General features: G+C 40.3%; 1 protein-coding gene across 1 annotated transcript in view; it reads left to right on the plus strand.

Moving 5' to 3' along the window:
• LOC108243617 (F-BAR and double SH3 domains protein 2-like) overlaps positions 1-26,087 on the plus strand; it is a 30,420-nt gene extending 4,333 nt beyond the window's left edge. The window contains exons 2-20 of the mRNA XM_017429195.3: positions 603-700; positions 4,073-4,118; positions 7,666-7,742; positions 9,781-9,925; positions 11,018-11,151; positions 12,104-12,158; positions 12,239-12,367; positions 12,457-12,579; positions 14,188-14,283; positions 17,825-17,941; positions 19,138-19,236; positions 19,525-19,677; positions 19,782-19,916; positions 20,044-20,127; positions 20,940-21,123; positions 21,247-21,470; positions 22,663-22,873; positions 22,962-23,026; positions 23,143-26,087. Coding sequence (XP_017284684.1) covers positions 603-700; positions 4,073-4,118; positions 7,666-7,742; positions 9,781-9,925; positions 11,018-11,151; positions 12,104-12,158; positions 12,239-12,367; positions 12,457-12,579; positions 14,188-14,283; positions 17,825-17,941; positions 19,138-19,236; positions 19,525-19,677; positions 19,782-19,916; positions 20,044-20,127; positions 20,940-21,123; positions 21,247-21,470; positions 22,663-22,873; positions 22,962-23,026; positions 23,143-23,226 — 2,259 coding nt within the window. The 3' untranslated portion in view covers positions 23,227-26,087. The remainder of the gene's footprint in view (positions 1-602; positions 701-4,072; positions 4,119-7,665; positions 7,743-9,780; positions 9,926-11,017; positions 11,152-12,103; positions 12,159-12,238; positions 12,368-12,456; positions 12,580-14,187; positions 14,284-17,824; positions 17,942-19,137; positions 19,237-19,524; positions 19,678-19,781; positions 19,917-20,043; positions 20,128-20,939; positions 21,124-21,246; positions 21,471-22,662; positions 22,874-22,961; positions 23,027-23,142) is intronic.
• The last annotated feature ends 544 nt before the right edge of the window (positions 26,088-26,631 follow it).

Here is a 26,631-nt window from a genome sequence, read left to right on the forward strand (position 1 = left end):
AGTTCTGTAACGGTTTTAATGTTTTAGGCCACAATATTTTTGCAAGTAGTTCAAAGTTTAAACTGATATTGTTGTGAATCTTTTGTGTAAACTTTACCTTCAAGCAAACGCCCCCCAAAAGAATATCAACGCCCCCTTTTTAAAAATATTGCTGCCAGCGCCCCCTGTCATCCTCTCAACGCCCCCCAGGGGGCGGTACCGCCCCCGTTGAGAAACGCTATTCTAGATTGTGAGAAGGGGAATAAAAGCACTAATGCCTCGCAGCAGGAAGGTCCTGGGTTTGACTCCCGGCTCGGACCTTCGGATCTTCAGGTACTCCAGTTTCCAAAAGTTAGTTAATTTGTCATCAGCTCCCCACAACCTGAACCTTTAGGAGTGTATAGAAAATGATTGGATGAATGGTATCCTTAATGTTTACTGTTTATAAAACAGCAAAAATATACATTTTCACCTCCAAGTTCTCATTCTTTATGCCAGATATCTGCTCAGCTGAATCACTTTTTATTCCTGGAGGTGTACTCCTGGCGGTCCCTGCAGGAACCTGAGGACAGTCGTCTCTTTTAGGACCTTGTGTTCCTCATCTTGGTTTGTTTCTTCTTCAGGTAAGGCTCACCCAGGAGCTGAAACACACTCACGCCGAGCAGATGAGCCAGTTACAGATAAAACACCAGACCGAGTGCGACCTGCTGGAAGACCTCAGGTGAGCTGACCCGCCACGTGGATCGCAGGACATCTCCTTTTAATGTTCTCCTCTTAATATTTTAGAATCAAAGGGAAATTTAAACACGACAAAGGAATTTCACATTTATTTCTGATACTTTCAAAGGAAAACTCACTTTTCTCTCGTCTCTTAAAAGGCTCTAATTTTATTTCAGCAGTTTGTGACATTTAGTTATGCTGTTTTTTCTTGGCGGTTTTCAGCAAAAACCACAAAGAATCAGAGACGATTATGTGTTTCTCCAAAAAACTCCCAACAACGAAACATGTTTGTATCATTAGTTGTTCTGAGTCAGATTTGTGCAACTTGAGTGTGTTGTTGAGCAAATAAAAGAAATTCGATGTGTTTGTGTTGGATGGTGCTGCTTTGTGATACCAAGCGTCTGTTCTGATTTACTTCTTGTAGTAAACCGGTGTTTGTAAATGCGGCGCGGACATTTAGTCACAAAACACAAACACCGCGAGCAGATGGATCAGCTTGGAGACGTTTCTGCTCCTGTCTTTACCAAAGCTGATCAAGAGTTTTTCTGGTGGTCTGAAACTTGTTTCCAACATCGGAAAGTTTTCAGGTTTCAGGAAGTCGTTCACCCCAACCAAGGAGTAATCATTACACAATCTTTTCATAAATCACTCATTCATTCTTCGGTCTTTTCCTTGTCTTATTCCGTATTCTTTGGTCTTTAGTACGGCTTGTAAATTCAATTTATAACATGAGTTTTTGTTACTGTAAATTTCCTGTATTTTGGACCCGAGCAGAAACACAGAAAACTAAAATCTGAAGCAGTTATTTAGGTTATTTTAGGTAAACGTTGCTATCTTGTGGCAATTATTTAGCAGAACAATACTATATGGTGAGACAGTCCTGGTAAAGTTACTGACATTAAACAGTTTTCACTTATTTATGTGACTATCTTGGTGTACGTTTCTCTCCCAAAGCAGAATCTGGGTGAAGAATTTCTCCAAACTGGGTTCCTAAAACCCCCCCACGAACCTTTAGAGAATAAATTTGTGTTATATCACAAATAATGTTGCATACCAAAGCAATAAATAAATAAAAGCATTCGTTACCTTTCATGCTGTAGTTTTAATCTGAGATCATCTTATGTTGAGAAGTGGAGCTGTAGGCGTTTATAACAATATACCAAAGAGTTCGCGCTCGTAGTATTGTTGTGAATGACTCTCAGCTACTACCACAAATTGAGTTATAGCCAATTTTTTTGATGACGATTAGCTGTAGCAACCGTCTTGAATTGAACTTCAAAAGTTAATCAGTTGTAGATGTATATGAAATAACTTTATGGAAGTTTCATTAAAAGCAGTCCAGTGGTTTATGACGCATGGGCACTCAAAAACATTATTTTTAAAATAAGAATAATGAGAAAACAGAGTAAATGTTCCCGAAAAACGCTGATAAATCAGAATAAATGAGTTGTTAAAAGTCAGGAGTTTTGAATAGAGCTACAGCGAAGATATCAGCAGCTTCAGTCCAAGAATCAGAGCAGATTTTACTGTAAAATGTGAGACTGAGGCCCTGTAAACGCGGCCCGTTACGCAGACAGGCAGCAGAGCTCTGTTCCTGTGTAGGCATTTTAACCAAAAGTTGAGGTGGTGTTTTCTGCTTTCAGTGTTGGGTTGAGTTGACAGCCTACTGGCTCCCCACTTCCTGTCTGTGGTTGGTGCCGGCGCTCTGGATCTCTTAACAGCTGGAAGTTAAGGTCATAGAGAGCTGCCAGATGTTCTGGCTGCCCTGGATTGTTCTCTGTGGGAGGCTCGACAACCCCACTGCACCAGAAACAATGTGCAGCTCCGCCGGCGCTCCAGTCGCTGGGACCAGAAATGATTCAGCAAACTGGAAACTGCGAATGTTTGTCAGCGAAAACTCCGCACGGAAAAATGACGGGAAGTGACAGCCGCGGGAGTGGGGTCTGTGGAAGAGAAGGAGCGTTGGAAACGAGGAGAAGAGGAAGAGGAGGAAGCTCCCAGGAAGTAGAGCGGATTGTTTAGAGTCAGGGTGGAGCATGGCAGCCAAGTCTCGACATGTTTAATGACTTAATGATGATTTTGCTGCTGAAGTTTTTCCCATGGCACTAACCTCGCTTCTTTTCTTAGACTTCAACATGAGCCTCGCTCGAGTTGTCATTATCCTGTTTACATAAACGAGCCCGAAACGGTTAAAGGCCGGGATCAAAAACTGCTTTCATAGATCGTATTTCTCAGCACATTTTATGATCTGTCCTTGTGTTTATGAAACCAGATGAGCTTGTTCATCTGGTGAAAACATTCAGAGGGAAACTCTTGGATGAGTAAATCCAGGCAAAAATAATCCCAGAAAAGGAAATCGGGATGAAATATTTCCTGTAAATCTGACGCAAACACTACGGTGAAGACGTCCTTATGACTTTATCATTAGAAACAGGCAGACTGAGCTTCAGAGGAAGAAAGGGAAACTAGTGTCAGTAGAGAACCTAATTAAAGTGTAAGAATGACGAGTTTAGGGCTGGTTAATAAACAAGAGGTTTGATTTCACAACTGATTCCTTCTTTTGGAAATTTAACCAACAACAGCGAAAAAGTTCATAATTTAGGAACAAACTTTTTTACTTTTTTACAAGTTTCCTGCTGAGATTGATCGCAGTTATAATTAACTAAACAACAAATCCTGCATCTTGAATCCAACTTTAATACAGTAAACATGTTTACCAAATGATACTTAAATGGACCGGGACACTAAAAAGTCCTTTCAAACTAAAACAGATTTTTATTTTTATTGCTGCAGTGAATAACATGTTTTTTTTTTTTGTGTGTGTGACGCCACTGAAGATACAGGAGATGTTTTTAGTTTCCAGCTGTTGAAAAATACATCTGTTGCTGTTGTGCAGATAAAATATTTGTGTTGCTCTGAAGGAAGACTTCTCCAACATGGCACCAAAATCAAATTTGAAAAAGGGGTTTGTGAACTTTTACACACCTAATGATTCAATTAGACGGTTCAGGTCTGCTGTGGGATTATAAAACAATTATTGATTCATTTTGATTATCTTAAAGTTGAAATGGCTTTGGTTTATTTTACATAAACAAACACAGATTTATATATCTATTGGTCTAATAAAGAGTTCATAATAATGTCTCTAAAAACCCTACAAATGACCTACAGTTAGCACAGATGCTAACAAAACCCATTTTTGTCTTCTGAAAATTAATTTGATGCAATAGATTTTATATCCCACCCCTAGTCTGAAAAAAGAACCTTAAAACCATCTTTTACCTGGTATAATCTTATATTTATTCGTGATTGATTAAGACTTCGTTGTGATTGTTTTTAAATTGTGCTCACATTTTTTTCTTTATCTCTTCAGGACTTTCAGTTTAAAGAGGGCGGCCGTGGAGAGAGACTACGCCCAGGTAAATAAATCTGAACTCTTTGCCATCTTTCCATCTTTTTCTTTCACCATCATTGATACTCGTTAGCTTCACGCTGCAGCGCCTTGTCATTTACGGTGTTAAAAATAAAAAAAACTAGTTTATAATACAGTCCTCCAAAGACACCATATGACAGAGGAGCTGAGGATGTGGCCTCGAGGGGAAAAAAAAAAAGAAGCTTTTGGTTATCTTGTGGTCAGATAGCTCATAAATGTTAACTGGCTTTAAAAAAACACCACAACAGAGAGATCAGCTGTGATCCAGTTTCCTCCTCGCGGTGTTCTTGTTGCCCACAGCTTCCTGCAGACTTTATTCAAATATTTGAAAATTCCCTCGGTCCCTTTCGGAATCTGTTCTGGATTTGCAGCCCTGCGAGGAATGTCCACCATTAATGCAAAAAAAAGGGGGGCATGTTTGTAGTTTTCATCCTTTTGACATCCGGTGTTCAGGAGGTTTGTTGAGAAAATCCTGCAGAACGAGCCAAACAAACCAGGATTAATGACCAAGGATTTTTTGGTGTAATTATGTAAAATTTAATTAATATTCCACAATAATTAATAGTACTTATCTGCAGGAGGTGTACAGATTAAGCCCAGTTTCAGCTAATTTAGTCTATATAGTTGGCCAGGCATCACAACATCTTAAATATTAATATCAGGGACGGATTTCTGACATGTTTGGTGCTTCTGCTTCTTCCTTTCCCCACACGTTCCCCATACTTCCGTTATTGTTTCGAGAGAAATTTTGTTGCAGTTTTTCTTTTTTTTAAACGTGTTCACAATTCGAGCAGCGAGGCTGTTTGTCTAAGAAAACTAAAAATGGCTTTGAATGTCGCAAGACATTTAGGAGTCTCCTTTGGCATTTAAGAGGTCGCAGCCCAGTGAGGTTCTGACTTTGATGACAATATTACAGCAATTTCTCAAATATTTTTTGATTTCTTTATTCCAAAATTCAGGCCAACTTATTGTTTTTTCTTTGGTTTTAAGTTTAAGTTGTACGTTATGCAGCTCAACAGCTAATTTTACTTTTTTTTACGTTCTAACTTAAGCAAGCTGATTCTGTTCATGTTAAAAGGATCCAGTTTGTCTGCATCGGACAATTAAATTAAATTAATTAATGTCATCATGACACCACAACTTGTCTTTGAACGTAAATGTAGGTTTTAAAATACTACTTTGAGCGCCACAATGTTGTTGGTATTTTTTATAATGCGCTGAGGAAATATCATTGGAGTGTTTGATATTGAGAATAAAAGTTGAAACGTCTCAGTTCTTCGTGTAGCTGCCCGTGACCAGTTAAACAAGCGCCGCTAATGTTTGAGTCAAAGTGGGTCAGAGCGTCTCGGGAACAGTTTGCTCGCTTCAGTAACGCTCCCCTTTTCAAATCGCTTCTCTTAAAGGGTATTTTCCTCCGAGTCTCCTACACCTGCAGGCTGCTTTAGCCATTAGCCGATTGCTATTCACGCCACGTGGTGCGGTTTGAAAAGTCCTCCTCTGTGTGTCTCTTCCTCCCCGTCCCTCGTTCCCATCACGTTATTCAGGGGTGTCCGCTCAGTCGGCGGCTCTCTCTCTGTCCGAGCCCACAATGATCGCATCTGTGTCAGCTTTGAAGCTTTGGCACAAAGATCGGCGGCGGCAGCGAGTTCAGAGCTCCTCCTCAGCCTGCCTCAGGACCACAGAGCAGCGCCTGTCTTCTCCTGATGAAGGGAGGATAGATGAGCGCTTGTTAGGACCTAAAAAAAACACGAAGAGCGTCTCGTTGCTGAAAGAAAAGTAAAATCAAATTGCAAAAGCAGCCATTGAGAATCAAAATTTAGTTTTTGTGCAGCAACTGTTTCCTGAGCTGCATTCGCCTTTCTGGACTCTCATGCATCATCATCTGCTGATCAGAACCAACAAAGAGCTGAAAGTTCACTAACTCAACGCTTGTTGAGAGGCAGGGCGCTGCCATCAGGATATACTCTCACAACAAACACTTCTGCGATGTTAAATGAGGCGATATGAGTCAAAGTAACGTTAACTCAGAGCATCAGGCTTCCTGCTTTCGTCCCACACTGCATCCTGTTCCTGTTGCCTTTCTTTCTGATTACATTTGGTGTACCGGATTTGTTGCAGCAGCGTATCAGAGCCACTCAGACAAAGAGAAATGAGGGAGAAGGTTTTTGATTTTTGATTTTTGAGTTTCAAGATTAAAATTGAAATAATGTTTTAAGACGAAGCTCGACGATGAATGTGCTCCTCAACTGTACTTCTTTTGTTTTTATAAATCATTACTAATATTATATGTATAACACAACATAAAACATGGACTTTAATACTCCTGCAGCAGCAAAACATACAGAACTTTGTTTTACTTCTTCACAATAAGAGTCTCTGTTATATACATAATTGTTGACCTCAAAAATACTCTTAAATCATCTGAAACTTGAAAAATAGCTTACATTATTAATAATAGTGTTGTTATTATAATCTGGTTGATCTCATACTGCATTTTTTTACAGGTTATTTACAGATCCAGACATAAAATATGGTGTTTTTGCTAAAAAAGATTTTATTAAATCCTGTTCTAAAGCATAAAGTCTCTACAAAACATTTGTCTATCGTAGGTCTGAGAGACAAAGATGCTTCAAATGCTTTATTCTCCAAAAAAATTACTTTATTGACTTTATAATCAAGATACTAGTTTCACTGTATTCTCGACGATTTGACTTAAATCTCAAAAGTCTGAAACAAATAAAAACTCCTCCCGCTCATTTTTCTTTTCTGACTGGCTCTCTGTCATAGATTTGTAATGTATCCTGAAACTATGACATTTATTTTAACAAAAATAATACATTCAAGAAGCAGGAGAGTGTGGGAATGAGAAACGCTTTATTACACACATGTCTAACTCTGTTCCTCGGGGTCGATCTCCTGCATGTTTTCGACGTGTTCCAGCTTTAAAACTCCAGCTTTAAATGAACGACTCGTGGACGTGCTGCTGGAGAACCTGATGATTTAATGAGGAGGTGATTAAACCGTTTGAATCAGGTGTGTCGGAGCAGGAAACAACTAAAACCTCCAGGACAGCGGAGCCTCGAGGTCTGCTTTATCACTCCTTTTTGAGACAAATCTAAAAAACAAAAGGTCAAAGTAAACAGCAAGACGCAGAGATAAGTTTAGATGGCCAAAGTGCAACAGTTAGAACCGGTTTCTCTTTCGTGTAATTGTTTGATTTATTGTGGTTCAAAGGGATTGATTATGTTCAGAGATAATTTCACAGCTTCTCTCCATCGTTTATACGTCTCCTAAACGCCATGACAATCACATTTTTCTACTGCTGCCGTTTAGGTTCTTCAAACATTGGCAGGACTGCAAATACATTTAAAGATTTAGACCACAGTTAAGCCATCTAAGCTCATTTTCATTACACGCAACAATAGTTAGGACCACAGTGGTCTGTTATTTATGAAGCTGGGGCATTAAACCTGTCTCTGGTGTTGAAGACAGGAGCTCATTCCTACATTTTTTATCTCTCTTTGTCCTCTCAGGCTCTTCAGAAGTTGGCAAATCAGTATCTGAAGAGGGACTGGCCAGAGACGGTGGTGGAGAAGCCAGCAGATCACAGGTGAGTTCTACTCCCAGGTCCAAGAAAAACTTGTTTGGACTGTTTTTGTAGCCACCATTTTTCTTCCCGTTTACTCTTGTCTGTCATAACACAACAGGGATGCACCTTTTCTCCTCTGAGTTTCGTGTCTTTTGCATTAAAAGTTGATTTTTTTTAATTGTTATCGCTGCCGCACAAACTGATTTATTAAATGTGTTTATTACTGTTGTAAAAATTTGTTTCGTTAAACGAATCCACACACAGCTGAACTGCAGAAACATTTTGGGAGTGCTCCGAAACACTGAATTTAAACCAACTTGAACTTTGACCCATCCACACGCGAGCCATCAGAGCGTGGCTTTGGACTGTGTGAACATTCGTGATGCTGTCTTTGATTTAAATCAGGGGAACTCCGTTCGCACTACCATCGGGCCTATCCAGAACCAGACCACTCGGGGAATTCAGGAAACATGATTCTGACTCCAGACGTCTTGGAGAAGAGCTGCTTTGTTGACTGAGTTTGGTTCAAGAACATAAAACTGACAGGAAGCGACGCAGAAAAACAGTTTGAGTTTTTAATTTTTGTTTGCTGACAGGTCAGAATGGTTCTTCAGATAAGGATGGACATTTTTATTATAATAGTATTTTTAGACTTTAGGTTTGTGGGAGAGGGGCTTTCCAACATTATCTGATCAAAAGTCATTTTGTGTGTTTAATCATGAGGTCATTACTGATAATAACAAGCTTTAAGACGTGTTCACTTTGACCAAAATCTTTCTTGTCATTAAGATTCTTTGGCTTGTTTTGTTGCAGTTTTTCTGGCACCACTTCTTGTTTGTTTGAGACAGAGCCTCTCAGAATGACACTGTAGGATACAAAAATGATGTGGTTATTTTGACAGCAAGTCTTAAATTTTCTGATTAGACAGCATCTCTTCCTTTCCTCTCAACCAAATTTGGTCCAGTTGGATCGTGTCGCCATTTTGTCTCGTTTTTATTAATCTACAAAAACTGTCATTATCTTTTGTCATAGGTTTAGTCCTGATTGCAGAAGTCTTATTTAGTTACTGTCCTCTTTTTGTTTGCAACGAAAACCATTAATACTGATTTCAATATGAATATATAAAGGTATGATTTTGAGAAGATCATCCAAAATATATATATATTTTTATGTCCAATTAGAGATCTCATAACTTCTGATTCAAATGTCTGAATTATTTCCTCCGTTCGTCTCTGAGCTCTGCAGAAGCGTTTTAATGACTTTCATTTTGATCAGATCTGTTAAAGCAGAGACTCTGACACTTTAAACCTTCAAATACTGATTTGCCATCCAAAACCTGCAGGATAGTGGACTCTAAAGACCAGGGTTGCAGATCGTTGCTTTAGACGAGTTGAAAATAATTAAATTGAAGTGATGGTGGGTAAAACACAGAACTTTACTAAACTTTAAGCTAAAACTTACCCAGACACATTTTGAAATCTGAATCAGGTTTGTTGCCAAATTCACACAAAGGAAGAACTTGTCCAGGTGACTTGATGCAGAAAAGTCATAACAAGAAACAAAAACGGGACGTGATGCAGAAAGTTGCCACTTTCCGGAAGATTTGCAAACATGCAGAAGTAAAAGTATAGAGAGATGATTGTCGATATGCATGTTGTGGGAGTGATTGTGAGTGAAAAATAATCTGTGAGGTGAAGTTCTGATGGACTGTAGCCTCCGGTTAGAGGGGCAAAGGTCAAAGTTTGTTTTCAGAGTGGGAAGTGTCGTCATTACTCTCCGACTGACCTCAGATTGATAACCGTTAAGTGCAAACTTTAGAATAAAACCAAAGTGGAGAGTTTTTATAGAGATTTGTAGCTAATTCCTAAGTTTTAAAGGCAAACTGGAATCTCTGAATGGGTTCATTTCACTATTTCAAAAGCCTGTCTTCCAGAAAATAAGCAACCATGTTAGCTTTTGTGCATTAATTAACATTTCTTTTTGTGTGTGTGTGGTTTTATAGCTTAGAGATGGACCATTTAATCATGAGAGTGGGTAAAGGCATGTGTGTGTTTTTCAGGAACATGTTCTGCGTATGGAGGGCGTATTTGGAGGGTACCGTCCAGACCACCCAGTTCAGAGTCGGCGCCTGTGACAACTATAAAGTCCAGGTTGCAGATCCGGCAAAGATGGCCCGACTGCAGAAGGAGCAGCAGCTCAGGAAGGTAATTCTGCTCGATTTCACCACTTTGCCCCGGAAGTTTTGTCACTTCTGTTCCTTGAACTGTGCTAACGTCTCTGCTGTTACAATCTGAGGTCTGTGTTTGTTCATCTTAAGACTTTTACAGAAGTTCTTCTGAATGTTTTAGTCACTCTAACAAAGCAGAGTGTTTTACGGTGCTCACAGTACCTGGGCTTTTAACTCAAACAAACTCAAATGCAGAAACATCTCATAAACACAGTGAAGCCCACCTGACCACAAACTGTTGCACACATTGGACCTTACACGCCCTTTATGTTTGCAGTTTCACTTTGTGTCATTTTTAGGAACTCTTTCCTTTGTCAACCACCCAGCAGGAACAAAGTGGTTTTTACAGCTTTACCACAGAAAGTCCCACTGAACACACCCACGAAATCATGATGAAGTCTTTTATTTGTACACAGATCTGAATCTGTTGTCAGAACTGAAGTAAAGCCGGGTGAAATTATGATCCCGTCTGAATAAAACAAGGCTTCCTCTAGAAGAAAAAATCACCAAGAAATAGAATTTACCAGTTGTGTTTTATGATGACATTAAAAGAGTAGTAAACAGTCATTCTGGGTGCAACCACAGATAGTAAACAGTGGAAAGAGAGGGTTAAAGAGGTGTTAATTATGATAAAAGTCAGCTCCAAAATGCAACTTCATAAGAATAAAACGGAGCATTACTCTAATGAACGTTGTATAAAGTCTGAAAAGCAGACGTTCCCGGATTCTTCCTCGTAGTCCGGTGGGAGGTTTGGATTCAAAAGTGTAATTCTATAAATGCTGCTATTTGTTGAAAGATTTCCTTCATATAATTAGAGGCAGCCATAATAATTTCCAGCAGGTTCAGCTTCGTTCCTGATCATTTAGTCTGAAACTTCACGGCTCCCCACGCTGTACAGTGCAGCTGTTGTTTGACGCCATTATGTTTCCGGTACGCCATCATATCAGGTTTCAGCTGGTCTGTCTTTATAGATACGGTTCTAAGGCCTTTGCATATTTCTCAGGTAAAACACAGCTTGAATAGTAATTTGCATAAATGTAAATGTTAAATGTGTTTTTGTCTCGATCAGTGCATCGAGCAGCTGACGGAGATCCAGGCTGAGCTGCAGGACTCTGTGAAGGAGCTGACCAAGAGCAGGAAGAAGTACCAGGAGGCCGAGACGATGGCGCAGGCCGTCCAAGAGAAGACCGAACTCGAAGCCAAGTACGATCTGAACGACTCCTCTGTCTCTGGAGATTTCAAATCTGGCTGACGAGGAGGGATGTGTTTTTAGTCAAAATCAATTTGGTCTTCACCACTTCTTGTAAAAAACTGTTTAAGTGCATCGGTATGCTTTACAAAAATGACTTTTCAGCAAGGTCTGAAGGTTTTCACAGGAAATATTAAAAATAGGAGAGAATCCCACAACTTAGTTTCTAAAGTTTGGACACATTTACATTTAGTGTCTTCTTACAGGTTCCAATAAACTGAAGATAGGGAATGTTTTTTAAATATTGGGCTCCGGTGTGGCTTTCTTGTTTTTAACAAATAATTTCAGGCAGTTTTTAAGTCACTCTGCTGTCGTCTTCTTACTGTTTCCAAAATCTACCACCTCACAATTACAGAAATAATGATAATGAGCTTTGCAGCAGCGTCTACATTGGAAGACGCACGTTTAAATGGAAAAGAAAGAAACTAATGCTTCACTCAGACTCGTTGGCTCACTCGAGGACGCTGCCCCTCGACTCTTTGTTCTGAGCATTAACAGCTGGCACTTCGTCTCGCCGCATTTCAAACATTTTTTCTGACCGTCAGGAAAGTTTATAAAAAGCCGAGGCGCAGCTTTGAAGCGCTGCTTCCAGGAAGGATTAAAAAGCTGGATTAGCTGTTGTTTTTTTTAGGAAAACGTCTTCAGATAAATACAGATAACCAGAAAATGTTATGATTTGGGTTTTACAAACAGTGGGCCATTATTCACTACACAACTTTCAGAGTCTACAGATTTTGAAAGGCTTGGAGTTCACACTAACAGACTGGGATAACAGACTAACTCAGGCTAAACAGCTTTAGATGCATAACTATAAATAATATTTAAAAAAACATTAATTACCCGGTTTTAAAAATATTTTTTTTCTGTTTATATTATAATATATTCAACGTGTTGTTTATTTTTCAGGTCAAAACTCAGTCTCTTCCAGTCGAGGTCAAGTCTCCACAGGGCCACATTAAAGGTATTAATAAAACGCCTGCTGTATATTTAGCTGCGTTTCGGTGCGTTAGTCATCAAACTGTGTTCACCGTTTAACTCCAGCTGAAAGCCAAAAGGAGCGAGTGCAACTCCAAGGCGACCCACGCCAGAAACGACTACCTTCTGACGCTAGCAGCTGCTAACGCTCACCTGCAGCGGTACTACGCCACGGACCTGATGGACTGCATCAAGGTGAGGACACGGGTCCGAGCAGGAGAACGGCGACGGGAGATAAATGCGTTCTGTGGCGTTAAAGACGTCTTTTCTGCTCGTGCCTGCAGACCTCAGATGGCAGAATCTACGAGCAGGTGAAGGACTACCTGGTGTCACTTTGTCAGACCGAGCTGGAAGCGCAGCAGGCTGCCCACAACACCTTCAACCAGATCCTGAGCAGCTCCAACGGGGTGAGTCCTGAAACCAGAAATCCCCATCAGGTCCTGTTCCTTCATGTTCACTCTGTGGTTACACAAGTCTTAACGCTGCCAGCGCATACTTGAACTGCAACCTAAATATAAAACCAAAGACGGATTTCTTGTTTGCTGTGTTTTTAATGTCGAGCGTGGGCGCAGAGAAACATGGAGCCGAAGGTCAAAGGTCGAAGATATACTCCATACACAAAGATACCCGTTTAACTTTAATGTTGCGTCACTTTCAGTTAGATGATGTCTTCGTTTGTCATATAAAGGCTGAATCTGTGTTCAGAGATAAACACGAGCGGTAGAAAAAAAAGGTTTAAACCAATCAGAACTGAAGGTGGTGCTGCTAAAGTTTGATATTTGTTTATTAAAATAAGTCACTGCTTAGGAAATTAGTAGTTAACATCAGATGAGTTTGATAAATTGTGTTGCTGTTGGTTTTTTTGTTCAAAGTGTTGCTCTTCAAATTTATTTGTTTATTTAAAACTGGCTGAATAAGAAAGTAGGTGAATAATTTACTGTCTTTTTAAATTTGAATATTGGACAGTTCGATCAATATTAAAGCAGCAAAGAGCTATTATTTGTGTAAAAATGTAGTGTAGTGGCATAACTGCATTATTTCCAGGAAGAAAAGTAACTTTAGTTAAAATTCAGTTTGTGTGCATGTGTTGTAATCTCATTTTGCTGGTTTACTTCCGTAAACTTTGTTCTTCTTGTAGAAAGTTTCCCACTAACAGACGAATCCTCACAAAGAAAAAGGTCAAAGTAGTCACATTTAAAAATTATTGTCTGCAAAATTTATTTAACAATCACATCAACATGAGTAAAGTGAACTAATGAAGGTGGCTTGACCCAAGGTGATATTGAGTTATAAAACATAATTAAAGTAACGTTCCTGGAAGAAATGCACCAGCGCTCAGAGTACGAGACAGGGATGACTCTCAGCTACTACCACATCCAATTTCAGCTCAATATCTGTAAAAACGACTGAGTTATAGCCATCTTTGTGTTTGCTGAGGTTGAATAGCTGTGGCGGCCATCTTGGATTGGTTTGACTACAGTCATTATTTCCTGAGTTTCATTAAAGTCCGTCCCTGTGGTCCGTGAGTTATTTTGTTAAACAGACAAACACAAAGACACAGGTGATTACATGATCACCCATCTTTCATGGCGACAGGTAATAATAAACATTTTTATGGCAGTATTTTATATTTACATATTTGATTCTGCATCCATGTGGTTAAAACTTAAAACTTATCTGGATTGAGAAAAACGTAATTGTAGTGAAATAAATAAATACGACGCCGTGATTCGGCATCTCAGTCGCTGTGAACTCCTGCCTCAGCTGCCAGCTAATTAACTGAAACGGTTTGAGTTACTCCGAGCTGCTCGGTTACATGTTTCATGTTCTTCAGCTCGTCTTCCTTTTCTGGACCCAAACAGGCGTTTTGTTTCTGCTCCAGTCAGAATATGAACAGATGTTTAGAAAGGGAAGCCATGAGTTTAGCCCACACAGAAACGGTTTGTGACATTTTCAGTTCGAATAAATAAAACCTACATGCGTCTGAAGATGTTCGTTTCTGTGCAAACCTGCAGGTCCTTCAGGAGTTTCACCAGCAGATGTTTGTGCAGAAGAACTCGATGTTTCAGCAAGCCTCGGGTTTCCTGTACCAGCCCATCGACTCGGACACGGTAACACGCTGAACCCTAATTTTCTGTCTTGTATTTATTGTAAACTCAGATGTATTTGATGCAGATGTTAGAGTCGTACGCGAAAAACCGTTATGGTCATTCCCACCGACAACATAAGCCTTTTATATTAAACAATTAATTTATTTATCCTGTCAATAAAACTGCAGCATAATTTCCTTTTGGGAATTAAGAAAGTTTTGTTTAATTCTGTGAAAAGAAGCTTAACAGTGCATTAAGTAAACATCACTTTAGGGAAAATCTTAATTATTTTTTTAATCCTTAAACCAAAATGTTTAAAACTCATGTAAACATGTTTGTCTGACTGAAATTATTTAAATCTGACAAAAGCATTCAGATAGTCTGGTTGGAAATCAAATTATTCCCCAACGTTTATTATTCCCCTGCGATTATTATTTAATTATTCTGCCCAACCCACCATTCAGAAATCTGCAAGTCTGTCTTGTACAGTTAGTTTTACCATAAATATATATATATAAATACTCAGTAATACTGTGATCTAAGAGAGCAGGAGAAACTTTAAATCAACGTACTCCTGTTCTTTTTGTTTCAACATTAATAAAAGAAACGAGTCCTGAAGCTAACTATTATTATAATTATGACAAAGGAAGGTTTGGGTGAGTGATGTTTATTATTTATTGAATACAAACACGATCTGTTGAAACATCTGATCAGACCTCGTGGCGTTGAAAGCGAGATACGTTACGTCTGACCCGGTCAGATTTCTGTTACATAACTGTTACAGAAAAGCACCTGAGGGGAGAAAATCCAGCTGCTAATAGATCAATGGAGAGCTGAGCCTGTTTGAGAGGGGTTTTATCAGAATACATCTCATTTTACACAGTTATTGTTCTGATAATGTCACAGGTTTTTTTATACCATTAATACTGTTTTTTTTTTATTTTAACCCCACTAAAATCTCTAACCCCTGCAGAAGTTTTAGAATAAAGCCCGACTGTTGGACTCCGGGGACAAATCTGGGTCATTGTTTCGTGGAGGACAGCAGCTGTTGTTTGCTCAAACTCACAATAGTTCCACTATCGCATTAAGGAAAGGTGTTAAAACAAGTCAAACCTAAAAAAACAAGAAGAAGATTCAGGTTTAATTGAAGTGCAGAGACTTAAATCCATTTAACTGATGGAGAAAAGCTCTTCAGAGAAAAGCCTGAATTGTTACTTTTCCATAAAGCTTCTTCAAAATGACAAGTAGTGTAATTCCACTGTAAATATATATCTGATTTTCAGTCTCTTAACGATAATGCTCTAATGTTCTGGATCCAAACAAACAGAAGCGTAACCGGTTCTGGGTTGCAGATGTTTGAACACTGACAAAAAAGAAAAATTATGTTTGAGTTTCTCTTGTAAACAGATGTTTGTGGATGACTGCAGCTGGGAGTCGGGCCACACTCTGATGTCTTTCCAAGTTGTTGTTTAACTGATAACTCTTTGTGACGAATCCTTGGGAATGTTTCACTTGTTTTCCCACAGAAATATCATTTTCTTATTTTACATTTCCTCCACGTCACACACGAGTAAAAATGTCTCTGCTGCCTCTTGAAATTGAGATTTTGTTTGCTGTAAATTTTGCGATAATCTAACTTGATAAATCTGAAAAAAACAAAAATCAAAATTAAATTTGATACCCATGAGCGCACAGAAGACCTGCAGAAAACTCATTGCTGCTTTTTGTAAAGCACGGCTCATTGCAGCTTGAAAATCATAACAATTACACCGTTAAACCGTTGTTTACATTTGTCCCCTGCCCGCAAATTACGGGTCTCACAAAGTCAGCTGGTGTTAAATCACCTGCTTGCAGCTGGCAGAACACAGAAAAACCTTGGCCTAAATGTTACAGAGCTGGAAAAATGAGCAGCAGACACGCTTCTGTCTTTAAGGCGAGTATCTTACACCACTTCTGCTTCCTTTAACAGCATTTTAATCATCGTACAGATACCAAAAACACTTCCATGTCTTCTTTACAGAGTACAAACACAGAAGACTCACCCGGAAATTTAGACGTAAAATAGCAATTTAAACAAAGTGTTTGTGTTATCAGTGAAAATGATGGCACGCTGCTCGGCTGTCGGTTTTTAAAATGGGTTAAATGTTGTCCTCCTCATGTCAGGCTGCAACACACCAAACTTTCAGATCTGAAAACGCCGCAGTAACTACGCCAGGCCGGTGATTTAGCTGTGATACAGGAAATTTTACTCTCTTTCTGTTCGGCTGGTTTTCCCTGTTTCACATCTGGTGTGTTTTCAGATTTTGTGGACAAATCGGTTAAAACTGACTGCCAGGATTGTGTTTCAGTCCTGTTGTGGACAGGTGAAGGATGTTTTTGGACAAATTACCTAACATCTTATTCAGTTTCATCCCAGCTGATATATAAACGCTAACTCAGGTGCAGTCTGTCTTTGTTGCATCTTTGCACACCTGTTATGAAACCCTTGTGGTCTGGAATCTATTTTAAATATTTTTCTTCCCCCTTGGACTATTATTGGATTACTTTGCTTTTTTTTTTTTTAAGCAAACATAAGTGCTAACTTCAGTCCAGACATATTTTACGATCAGCCTTTGAGACGAACCCGGTGTTCAAATGTGCCGTTGATTTATGATGGCTCCCGTTCGTGGATCTAACGCAGCGGAGTCCGGTCCTTCTCTGCTCTGCCTCGGCCCTCGGCCCCGCCGGACAAAACTGGACAATTTGTTCAAACTGCGAATGCTCGCGTTGTTTTGATTGGAAGTCAAACAAGCTGCAGCCTGTTCCTAAAGAAAACATTAGTGGTGGAGAGCCTTCCCTCCCCTCCAACGCCGCTCGCAGCAGCAGACAGAGGGATTCGGTAAGGAGTGGAGCTGAACTGGGAGGCAGGCCGGGCTCTGTGAGCGGGCCGTCTGTGAAAAGGAGGCTTTGTGAGTGGGCTTCATCAGGGTGCACTGACCTCAGCAACCCCCACCCTCCACCCCCGCCTCTTTCCTCGACACACAAACACGTACAGACACAACGCTGATGTCATCTGGAAACTAGTTAAGTTCTTCTAAATTTCATAAAGAACAAAGTCGAACCGGAAACTGTCTGAAATCTGGTGACTGTTGCAGCTTATTTGTATATTTATTTATTTATTTTTTTTAGCTGTGGCCCAAGACGAGGATTATCCCTGTTGTTGATTTTGTTTACAGAGCTGTGATTGGCTCAGTTTGTTTTCCTCACAGAGAAACTCCAGTCAGTGAGCTGCAGGTTAAACTTGGTGACAACGACTGAAAAGTCTGCAACAAAAACTGGTGGCAGCAGCGCCCTCCGATGGATTAAAAGCTTTATTTATCGTCACTCTTTTTTCTGTATGAGGTTTGAACTCGCAGGAAACCAATTAAAGTCATTAATAAATCATCTTTTTTCTTTTTAAACAAACAAGACAGCCTTTTTTACCTGCGCGTAAACGTGGAACACATTTCAGACTCGAGTAACGAGTCGATACTTCCTTCATGTCACCGTTTTGATGTCCATTTGCTTTTTCTATGTGCTTCAGGTGATGCAGCTGCAGAGAGAAAGTGGAACAGCAGAAGAGCACAACTTGGACAAGGAGGCAAGGAAGTGGGCGAGCCGTGTGGCCCGAGAGTATAAGAGCATCATTCACACACAGAAGGTGAGAAACAGGAAAAGACGCTTTTATCTGAGTGACAGAAACTACATAATGCCACCCTCTCGTAGGATTAAACTACTTTAAAAAGTCACAACTTTTCAAGCTTATTGCCTAAAATTTGCAGCTGTCGATATGAAAGCCAAATCTCTGTGAGGTCAACTTGTAAATATTTTTAAATACTCACTAAAAAATGATCGATCTCACAAATTTTGAACCAGAAATTAGATATTGTATCAACTCAGCAGTTTAATGCGAGCCTAAGATGTTATAAATAAACCTTTGTTTTAGTAAAGAATACAGGTTATCACATTTTTTTTAATATAAATTTACTAAACATTTAATGTAAAATCATCAACCCTGATGAGATTATAATTTTTGGTGTTGAATGGCTTTTCAGTCATTTACTACATGTTTAAATAACTTAAAATCAACTTATTTAACCCTTTTAATAAAGGTTTTGTCAGGTCTGGATTGTTTTGTTTTAGAGCTACACTTTTTTCATGGTTTATTTTTCTAGAGACTTTTTCAGAATTTGTACCATTAAAATTTGCCAGATTAGCCATTAGCTGTTTCTGATAACTTTGTATTTATGGACATAAAAAAAAACTCACAGTCACTGAATTAATGTGATGTTTAAGAAAATGTAAAAAACCAAACTGTTCTTTGGAAGGTTTTTCAGTTTAAAGGTCTATTTTTTCTCATTTTTATGACTTTATGGACCATGTTTCTCAATAGATAAAAGAAATTAACCTCTGAAACATGAGTCGTAAATCTTCTAGGTGTTTAAATTTGAGATACAAGTCCAAGTTGTGCATACATTCACTGTGATGGGTCAGCTTTTCCACTAAACTGGAGTTTGCCCCTTTACTGTAAAGCAACACGTTGGTTTAATAATAAACGTGGAGATCATAAATTTCGTCGTAGAACTGTGAAAAAGATAAAAGGGATGAAGCAACATGAAACAGGTCAGGAGTTCATCTGATTTATTGTCGAAGTGGAGGTGAGACCGCTCATCAGTCATGTTTTCATCACGCTGGGATCAAACTGTTTCCAGTAAATCAGAAAATAATCAGTTTCCAGGAACCTCAGTCACATCTCTTCAAATATTGATTTCATTTGTAAACAGTTTTCATCCGCTCCATGTGTGTCTTTGTCCACATTCTGAACGATGGTTGTGTTTGTTTGTGTTTTGGTCTCAGGCCTTGGAGGAGTACGGGACTCAGGAGACGTCGGAGCAGAACAGCAGCGACCTCGAGACCAAGATGGAGGTGGCGAGGCAGAGTCTTCGTAGGGCCGAGGTAACGTAAAGCTTGCTCGCTCCGAAATGGTTTGTTTACCTGAGGTGGCCCAAGTTCGCCACCTGCTGGTCAGAAAGATGAACCGTCGCATCCAATAGTCTGAGGCGCTGTTCAAGGAGAAAATCTAAATGGTTATGTCACGACAAAGGAGCAGAACCATCAATCTGCTTAAGGTTCATTTAATCACAAGAAATATTATCCAGGTTGTTTCATTCAGGAGGTTTTCTCCTGTAAACGTGTTTGTTTGGTGCTGAATTTGTGTGAAGTAACTTTTATTTTTATTCACAGACAGTGAAAGTGAAAGCTGAGGCCCGCCTGGACCAGCTGAGGCAGGCAGGGGTCGCAGTGGAAACGTGGCTGAAGAGCGCAATGAACCAGGTGATGGAGGAGCTGGAGAACGAACGCTGGAACAACCTCAGTACCCATGATCCTTCACTCTCCGTAAGAACTGAAATAACTCAAGTATTCAAACATAGCTGGTCTGTCTTGTCCCTTTGTCAGAAAGTAGCGTCGGACACAATGTGTTCGCCTTTTTTTTCTTTCAGGGAACAGCAGATTTGGAGCGAGAGGATGAGGAGGAGATGGAGGACAGTGGGGAGGTGTTGGATGACAGCAGCTCCAGCCCCTCGAGCACCTTGAAAAACTATCCGCTCACCTGCAAAGTGCTTTACTCCTACAAGGTAACAACAAACGGAAACCAGTCTCACAGAGCTGAACATGAACTTTGTCTGGATTTTCCTTTTCTCCTCTGAACTTTTAGCGCATTTATGTTTCCAAACAAACTACAGTACAGCTTCATGTTTGCAGGCATCTCAGCCAGATGAACTAACTATCGAGGAGCAGGAGATCCTGGAGGTCATCGATGATGGAGACATGGAGGACTGGGTCAAGGTATGACTCTCGTTTTAGGTGAACTGTTGAATTTGTTGAGATTTCTCACAATGTGGACAATCAGGTGTGTCATCGCTGCAGAGTGTTTGCCGTCCTGATTGTGTAACGCCTGAAGTTATTGTTCAACCCACTTTAGACACTTTTAAAAACTCTCCATAAGCGTGCAAAACACTGGCTGCGGTTTGTGCGGCCATATTTGTTAACACGTCTGCGAGTTAACGCTGGTGCAACTTCTCAGTCATCCAGGACATGGCAGATGCAAAAAAAAAAAAAAGTAAAATAAATCAAAAAGCTACTGGCCTTCTTTTCTGTAGCTGAAGATGTTTTGCTTCCCATCTGGCAAACTTTATCTTTTTGGTCACTTTTTGGTTACTTTTTTTAAAAGTCCTCATCTTGCTGCCCACGAAGCAACCGACCCAGGAAGTGGTTCCGGAGGTTAATACTCAAATTTATAAACTTTGCACATTTTATAGGTCGTCCTTTTATTAAATGAACTCATTTATTTCCTGATCAGATCATCCTTTTCTCATTAAACGAGCTCATGGTGTTTTTATTACTTATTTAAAGTTGACAACACAAACAACAATTATTTTGCTGAACAACTTGAACTTATTGCCTCAGATAGAAAATGGAAATAAAACCCTGAGACGTAACCGATCTGAAGCATTCAGCTCTTAAAGCGTGAAGGTTCAGAGTTATTTCAAATGTCCTGCCTCTCTACCCGGTTGTTTTCAAGGAGGACATTTCCTCCCCATGAAGTCAGGATGTTGTCATCAGTCCTCACTGTTTCTGTGAATTATTTTCGTTTCCAGGCCAGAAACCGCAGCGGACAGGTCGGTTATGTCCCGGAGAAGTACCTGCAGCTGCCTTCCTCCAACAGTTTACTGAGCATGCTGCAGTCTTTAGCTGCTCTGGACGCCCGATCCCATTCCTCCAGTAACTCCACCGAACCCGAGACCGAACTCCAAACCAGCTCTGTCAACGGAGACTCCAGCGGTGAGAGTTGCCTCGGTTAAATCAAACCAGAACCTGACGTAAAACGTTTGTTTTTCACCTCCTGAATCCGCTTGTAAAAGCAGTTTTTGTAAGCAGCGCCAACGCTCTTCTCTTTTTTTGCAGTGTCATTTGCGAAGGCCTTGTACGACTACGCGGGACAAACGGACGAAGAGTTGTCGTTTCCAGAAGGCGCCATCATCCGCATCCTGAACAGAGAGACCCACGAGGACGACGGTTTCTGGGAGGGAGAGTTTAACGGCGTCGTTGGCGTCTTCCCTGCGGTGCTGGTGGAGGACCTCTCCGGTGTCAGCGAGAACGGAGACGGACAGAAAGAAGGCAGCGCACAGGTGTGTTGATGTCCTTAAAAACTGAGAACTTGCAGGTTAGATTAACACGAATAAAGCTGACTCAGCATTCACACAATCATTTCTCATGTTTATAGTTTCTTGCTTTTTCTGGAGTTTTTCTTTCAGACCAACGCAGTTGAAGATAAAAATAGCATCACTGGTCCAAGAAGCTCATTTATATTTTAGATTTCATCTGTAATTAATTTAAATTGAGCTGTGGCCGCAAGGTTGTCGGTGCCTCTTGCGGGGGCCATCCTTGACCCCGGTGGTGGACACAGGAGGACACTGGAGGCCATCAAGCTGAAGAAGGTGTCCTATAAGTAGGACAGGCAGGACTCCAGAGGCAGCTGAGGGGTACCGACAGGCCAACGGGGCTACAGCTGCGACTGTTGTTGAAGCAAAGACTCTGGTGTGGGAGGAGTTATAGTGTCTTGGGTTCTTGTTCACGAGTGAGGAGTGTGAGATCGACAGGCAGATCGTTGTGGCTTCTGCAGTATTGTGTACTCTGTATCGGTCTGTTGTGATGAAGAGGGAGCTGAGCTGCGTTCCTACCCTCACCTGTGGTCATGAACTTTGGGTAGAGACCGAAAGAACGAGATTATTGATACAGGCAGTAAAAATTAACTTTCTCCTCAGGGTAGCTGAGCTCTCCGTTAGAGATAGGGTGAGAGGGACTCGGAGTAGAGCCGCTGCTCCTCCACATCGACAGGAGCCAGCTGAGGTGGTTCGGGCTTCTGGTAAGGATGACCCCTGGATGCCTCCCTGGGGAGGACAGGAGGAGCCTGTCCAACTGGGAGGAGACCCCAAGGAAGACCCAGGACACGCTATAGAGACTGTCTCTCAGCTGGCCTGGGGACATCTTGGAATCCTCCTGGAGGAGGTGGCTGTGGAGAGAGACGTCTGGGCCTCTCTGCTCCAGCTGCTGCCCCCCTGACCCGACCCATTCATGCATCGATTGATTGATTGATTGCATAAAGAGTTTTATAAATCGAACTCAGGACAAACATTAGAAAATCTTTTTTTCCCCAGTGCCAATTATACACATTAAAGAGATTTTTAAAATATTTTGGTATTTTCCCAGGATTCTGTTTTTTGTTTCATTTTGAATCTAATGAGGTACTTCATTCAAGCATTTTGTTCTGAGTTTCTGAAGCTTTATTTTGTTTTTCTGTCTTCGTTGTTTGTGTTCAAGGCATCTCCCTCCACCTTGGCGCAGTGCGACCGCTCCCCCTCCAGTCCCTTTCAGTCGGCGCCCCTCCACAGCAGCCCCCTTCAGACCCCCACCACGTCTTCTCCCGGGTCGAGCCCCTGCAGCGCCACAGCCTCTCCCATCGGCCGACCGCCCTCCTACCACAACGGACACCACCGGCCGCCACCGGCTCCACACAAGAGCCCATATCACAGTAAGATGTGCTGTTTGTCTGCAGTGAAGGTGCAGACAGTCAGAGATATAATCGTTTGGATTATAATCTGTGTCTTCCCCCCCTTCAGGTCCGGCTCAAGGATCTCCCCAACCTCCGAAATACCCAGAGGGTGGAGCTGGCACCATCCGGCCTGTGAGTAACATTTAACCTCATGACAGCACCAGAGAAGACAGCACTCATCATTAGGTATCGAGATCATTTGCTAAATGATTAATTTTAGTTGAGTAATGATTGATGGATGTTTGCAGGTCCGAGCTGCTCCTCCGCCCCCGAAGCAGCATCCTCGAGGGCAGGTGAAGCCTCGGGAGGAGGTGGAGATCACCCTGGTGTGAAAACCGGCTCCTCGTTCCCAAAGGAAACTTAACCCCCCCCGAAGACGCCTGGAGGCAGGAGAGACCCCATGCTCAGACCTCAGAGAGTCAGTGTGCTGTGGAGGATTATTGTGACTTCATCACTTCATGCCGTGTTCAGTTCTTCTCACTCTGTCACCAAACATCAGTAGAAACAGGGTCAGTAAACATCCAGCTGCTCTGACTGGATTTAAAATTTTTTCAGTCTCATCAAAAATGTATTCTGAGTGTTAAAAATGGATCAAGTGACAACCTGAAGGAAAATACAGTAAAATCTGGTATCACTGGCATAATAATGATTTAATTTCAACAACCTGCTTTGTTTTTTGGGAAGTTCTTCTTGAATCCATGATGATCCTTGGAGGTGATTAGCTTGGCTTAACAACTGTCAAAAAACTCCTCACACCTTCAGAGGCACAAAGTAAAGCACATTACAGCAGTTTGCAAATTATATTTATATTTTCCTCTTCAGGACCCAGAAAGTGATCTTTATGAATAATTTTACAGTCTTTCTGAAAACCTTTCAAACACTTTCTTTGGACTTTGGCTTTTTAAACTCATTTCATATCCAGATTGTGTAGTTTGTGCTTAAAAAAACAGGAAACTGAACAGGTGAAGGTGAAAAGAAGACGAGTCTTAAACACTTATTAGCAGATGATCAGTATCTGAAAGTCATTTCTTTAGAAAATTAGAAAAAAAAAAGTCCAGCAAAGACCTGAAAGATGCACTATCGTGTTTTCAGCTTGTAGCTCTTTGGAAATGACCTTGTTGGTGTTTTGTTTTGTATTTTTATAGATGAAAGAAATGAGAAGTTGTGTATTTGTGACAGGCTGCAGGTAGCACAGAGCCTCAGGTTCCCCTTTCAGTTGTCTGTTTGTCTCCATGCAACACCGGCTCATCCCTTGAGTTAAGGAGCCTTTTCATGTCTGAAAGTTTCACAGGGTAGAATTAAGTGCCTTAACGAACAAAACATTCAAGTAGTGAACTGAATCAGATTAAAAAAGCAGCCAAAGTCCAAAGAAAAAAGTTTGAAAGACAATAATTATTGATCAAGATCACATTGGAAAAAAATCAAAGAAAGTCTGGCTGCTTGGAGGTAAAATCTATTTCTTCCTGTGTGTTTTGGTGTTTGTACCAAACTCTAATCTGGACTCTCTACAACAGTCTGGTCCTTTCACAAACAAACACCTTCCTTTATTGTTTAATGTTGAGCGGTTTCCTGGGCGGCCGCATGAGTATTTTCAGATGCAGAAGTTTCAGTTTTGTAATCATGGATGTTGTGTAATGCCCTTCAGAGTTTATGCTTCTGGTTCCTGTAGAGTCAGGATGTTTACAAAGTTTATATATTAAAAATCAGTGTGTTCACAAGCAGCTGAAGAAGAAAACTCTGACCTGCAGCACTTCACTACCATCAGAATTAAAGCTGCTGGTGTCTCTTTGCACTCTCATCGTGTAAAATTTAATCCTAAATTGTTATTTTTTTTAAATTGGTGAATTTTAGAGGTATCAATAGATGCATTTTAACTTTCAACGGTCTTACAAGCTGGAAAAGCTCATCACCTCCTGGCTTCATGTTTATTTTATTTTCTACAGAAAATAAAAATAATCCTTAAGAGGAAATACCATGTTTTCTGAAATGTTGAACTGTCCCTTTAAACGGCCTAAATTAGTTCCAAAAGCCACATGGATTGATTAGGTTTTGGACATTAAAACTCAAGCACATTTCTTGCCGGTCTCTGATCGTGTTGATTGATTCTGAGGGTTGTTAGTAATTATCGGTGAATCGTCTCGGCCCACCGTTGACGACATCAGAGATCCACGTTGTTCCGACACAAACTAAAAGTCTCCACGTTGGACCACAGCTCCAGCACGGGCGAGGCTGGTCCTCTCCGCCGTAACTGGAAACGGTTATACAAACAAGGGAAAAGTGGCAATTCTAGTTGTGATTGTTCTGTCAGTTTTTATGATTCAAATATCGGATCTTTTATCGTTTACTGTTCGCCTTTTCTTGTTTAGAATCAGTTTAAGAACATAGTACACACGCGTGTAGTCCAAGTTTTTTTTTTTTTTTGTGTTGTAACATACAGATTTAGATGTTCTTATGACACAAACGATGCCGGTTTCGGCTGCTGGTTCGGTGTCGGTTTACACTGAAGTCTTGCAGTTTTAAACACCTTAAGGAGGAAACCATCCGAGCTGCTAGCTGTCCAATTTAAAACCTATACTGTCATAGTGAAGCACTTTTTTATGTCTTTTTATTCCCTTTCAGTATTGTTGATGTTTAAAGTTTGTTTACCAGCTGTATTGATATAAATACTTTACTTTTATCAGCTCTTGTGTTATTTAGCCTTTATTATCCACCGTAGTGTCTTTACGAGTCTGACTTTTTGATCATATCGTTTTGGAAGCATCAGTAGTTTACAGAGAGCTTGGAGATGGATATCTGTACAATTATTAGTATTTCTTTCTTTTTATTAGCATTAGACAAACCTTTTAAAACCATAGTTCAGTTTGATCAGAGAGATATCTGTCAGCCTCGCTGCTGTGTTCTCGTTGATCTCCTTGAGATCTAAATGACATCAAACTTATTTTTGAAGTTTGCATTTACCCTGTTGTATTAAAAACAAAAACCTGAAGTCTCTTTTCCATCAGAGAAGTTGTTGTTAACCTGCTACTGGACCTGGTTCCACGTCGGGTCTAAAGCTGAAGTTCAGTGATTTAAACGCCCACATTTCATGTCAGCTCTGCAGAAATTGCAGAGCGTCAAATTTACACACCAGTGGATGTTTGACTGTATTTATTGTGTACAAAAATGTGAAATAAAGATAGCCTAAATGAAACAAGCAAGCCTCTGCTGTTTAATGTTTTTTTCTTTTTTTAAAGAAGTTAGTCAATGCTTTTGATTATAACCTAAGAGTCAGTAGACAAGCTGAGCAACGTAAAGCATTTAGTTGGGTTTAATCCTGACAATTCTCTCCTGAAATTGAGCAACAAGTATTTTTAGAAATATTTACTTCAGATGAAAATTTGTTTTTGCTGCCCTCAAGTGGCCAAAGAAAATCACAACTTTCTTTTATCTAAAACCTTCCAGCTCAGACCAGTTTGTGATTTTAATTTTAATCGTTTAATTGTACAAATTTAAGAGAAAGTTTTCAGATGTCACTTTCTAAAAAGACAGGAAAAAAAAACAACTTGATGTGTTTGAATTTACTGTTTCTTCAATTTCAGCAGCATATTCACAGAATTTATCTTACTGTTCACATGAAATACTTAACATCAGCTGATATTAAAAGTATGTATTTATTTATTTTTGTGCTTCTTTTTAAATCCTGACCATTTTTAGAAAGTTTGTTTTTGCCTGATGAAGCCACTGAACTCTGATTTATG

The sequence above is a fragment of the Kryptolebias marmoratus genome, linkage group LG13 (assembly GCF_001649575.2).
Source record: "Kryptolebias marmoratus isolate JLee-2015 linkage group LG13, ASM164957v2, whole genome shotgun sequence".
In the NCBI taxonomy this organism is placed as follows: Eukaryota; Metazoa; Chordata; class Actinopteri; order Cyprinodontiformes; family Rivulidae; genus Kryptolebias; species Kryptolebias marmoratus.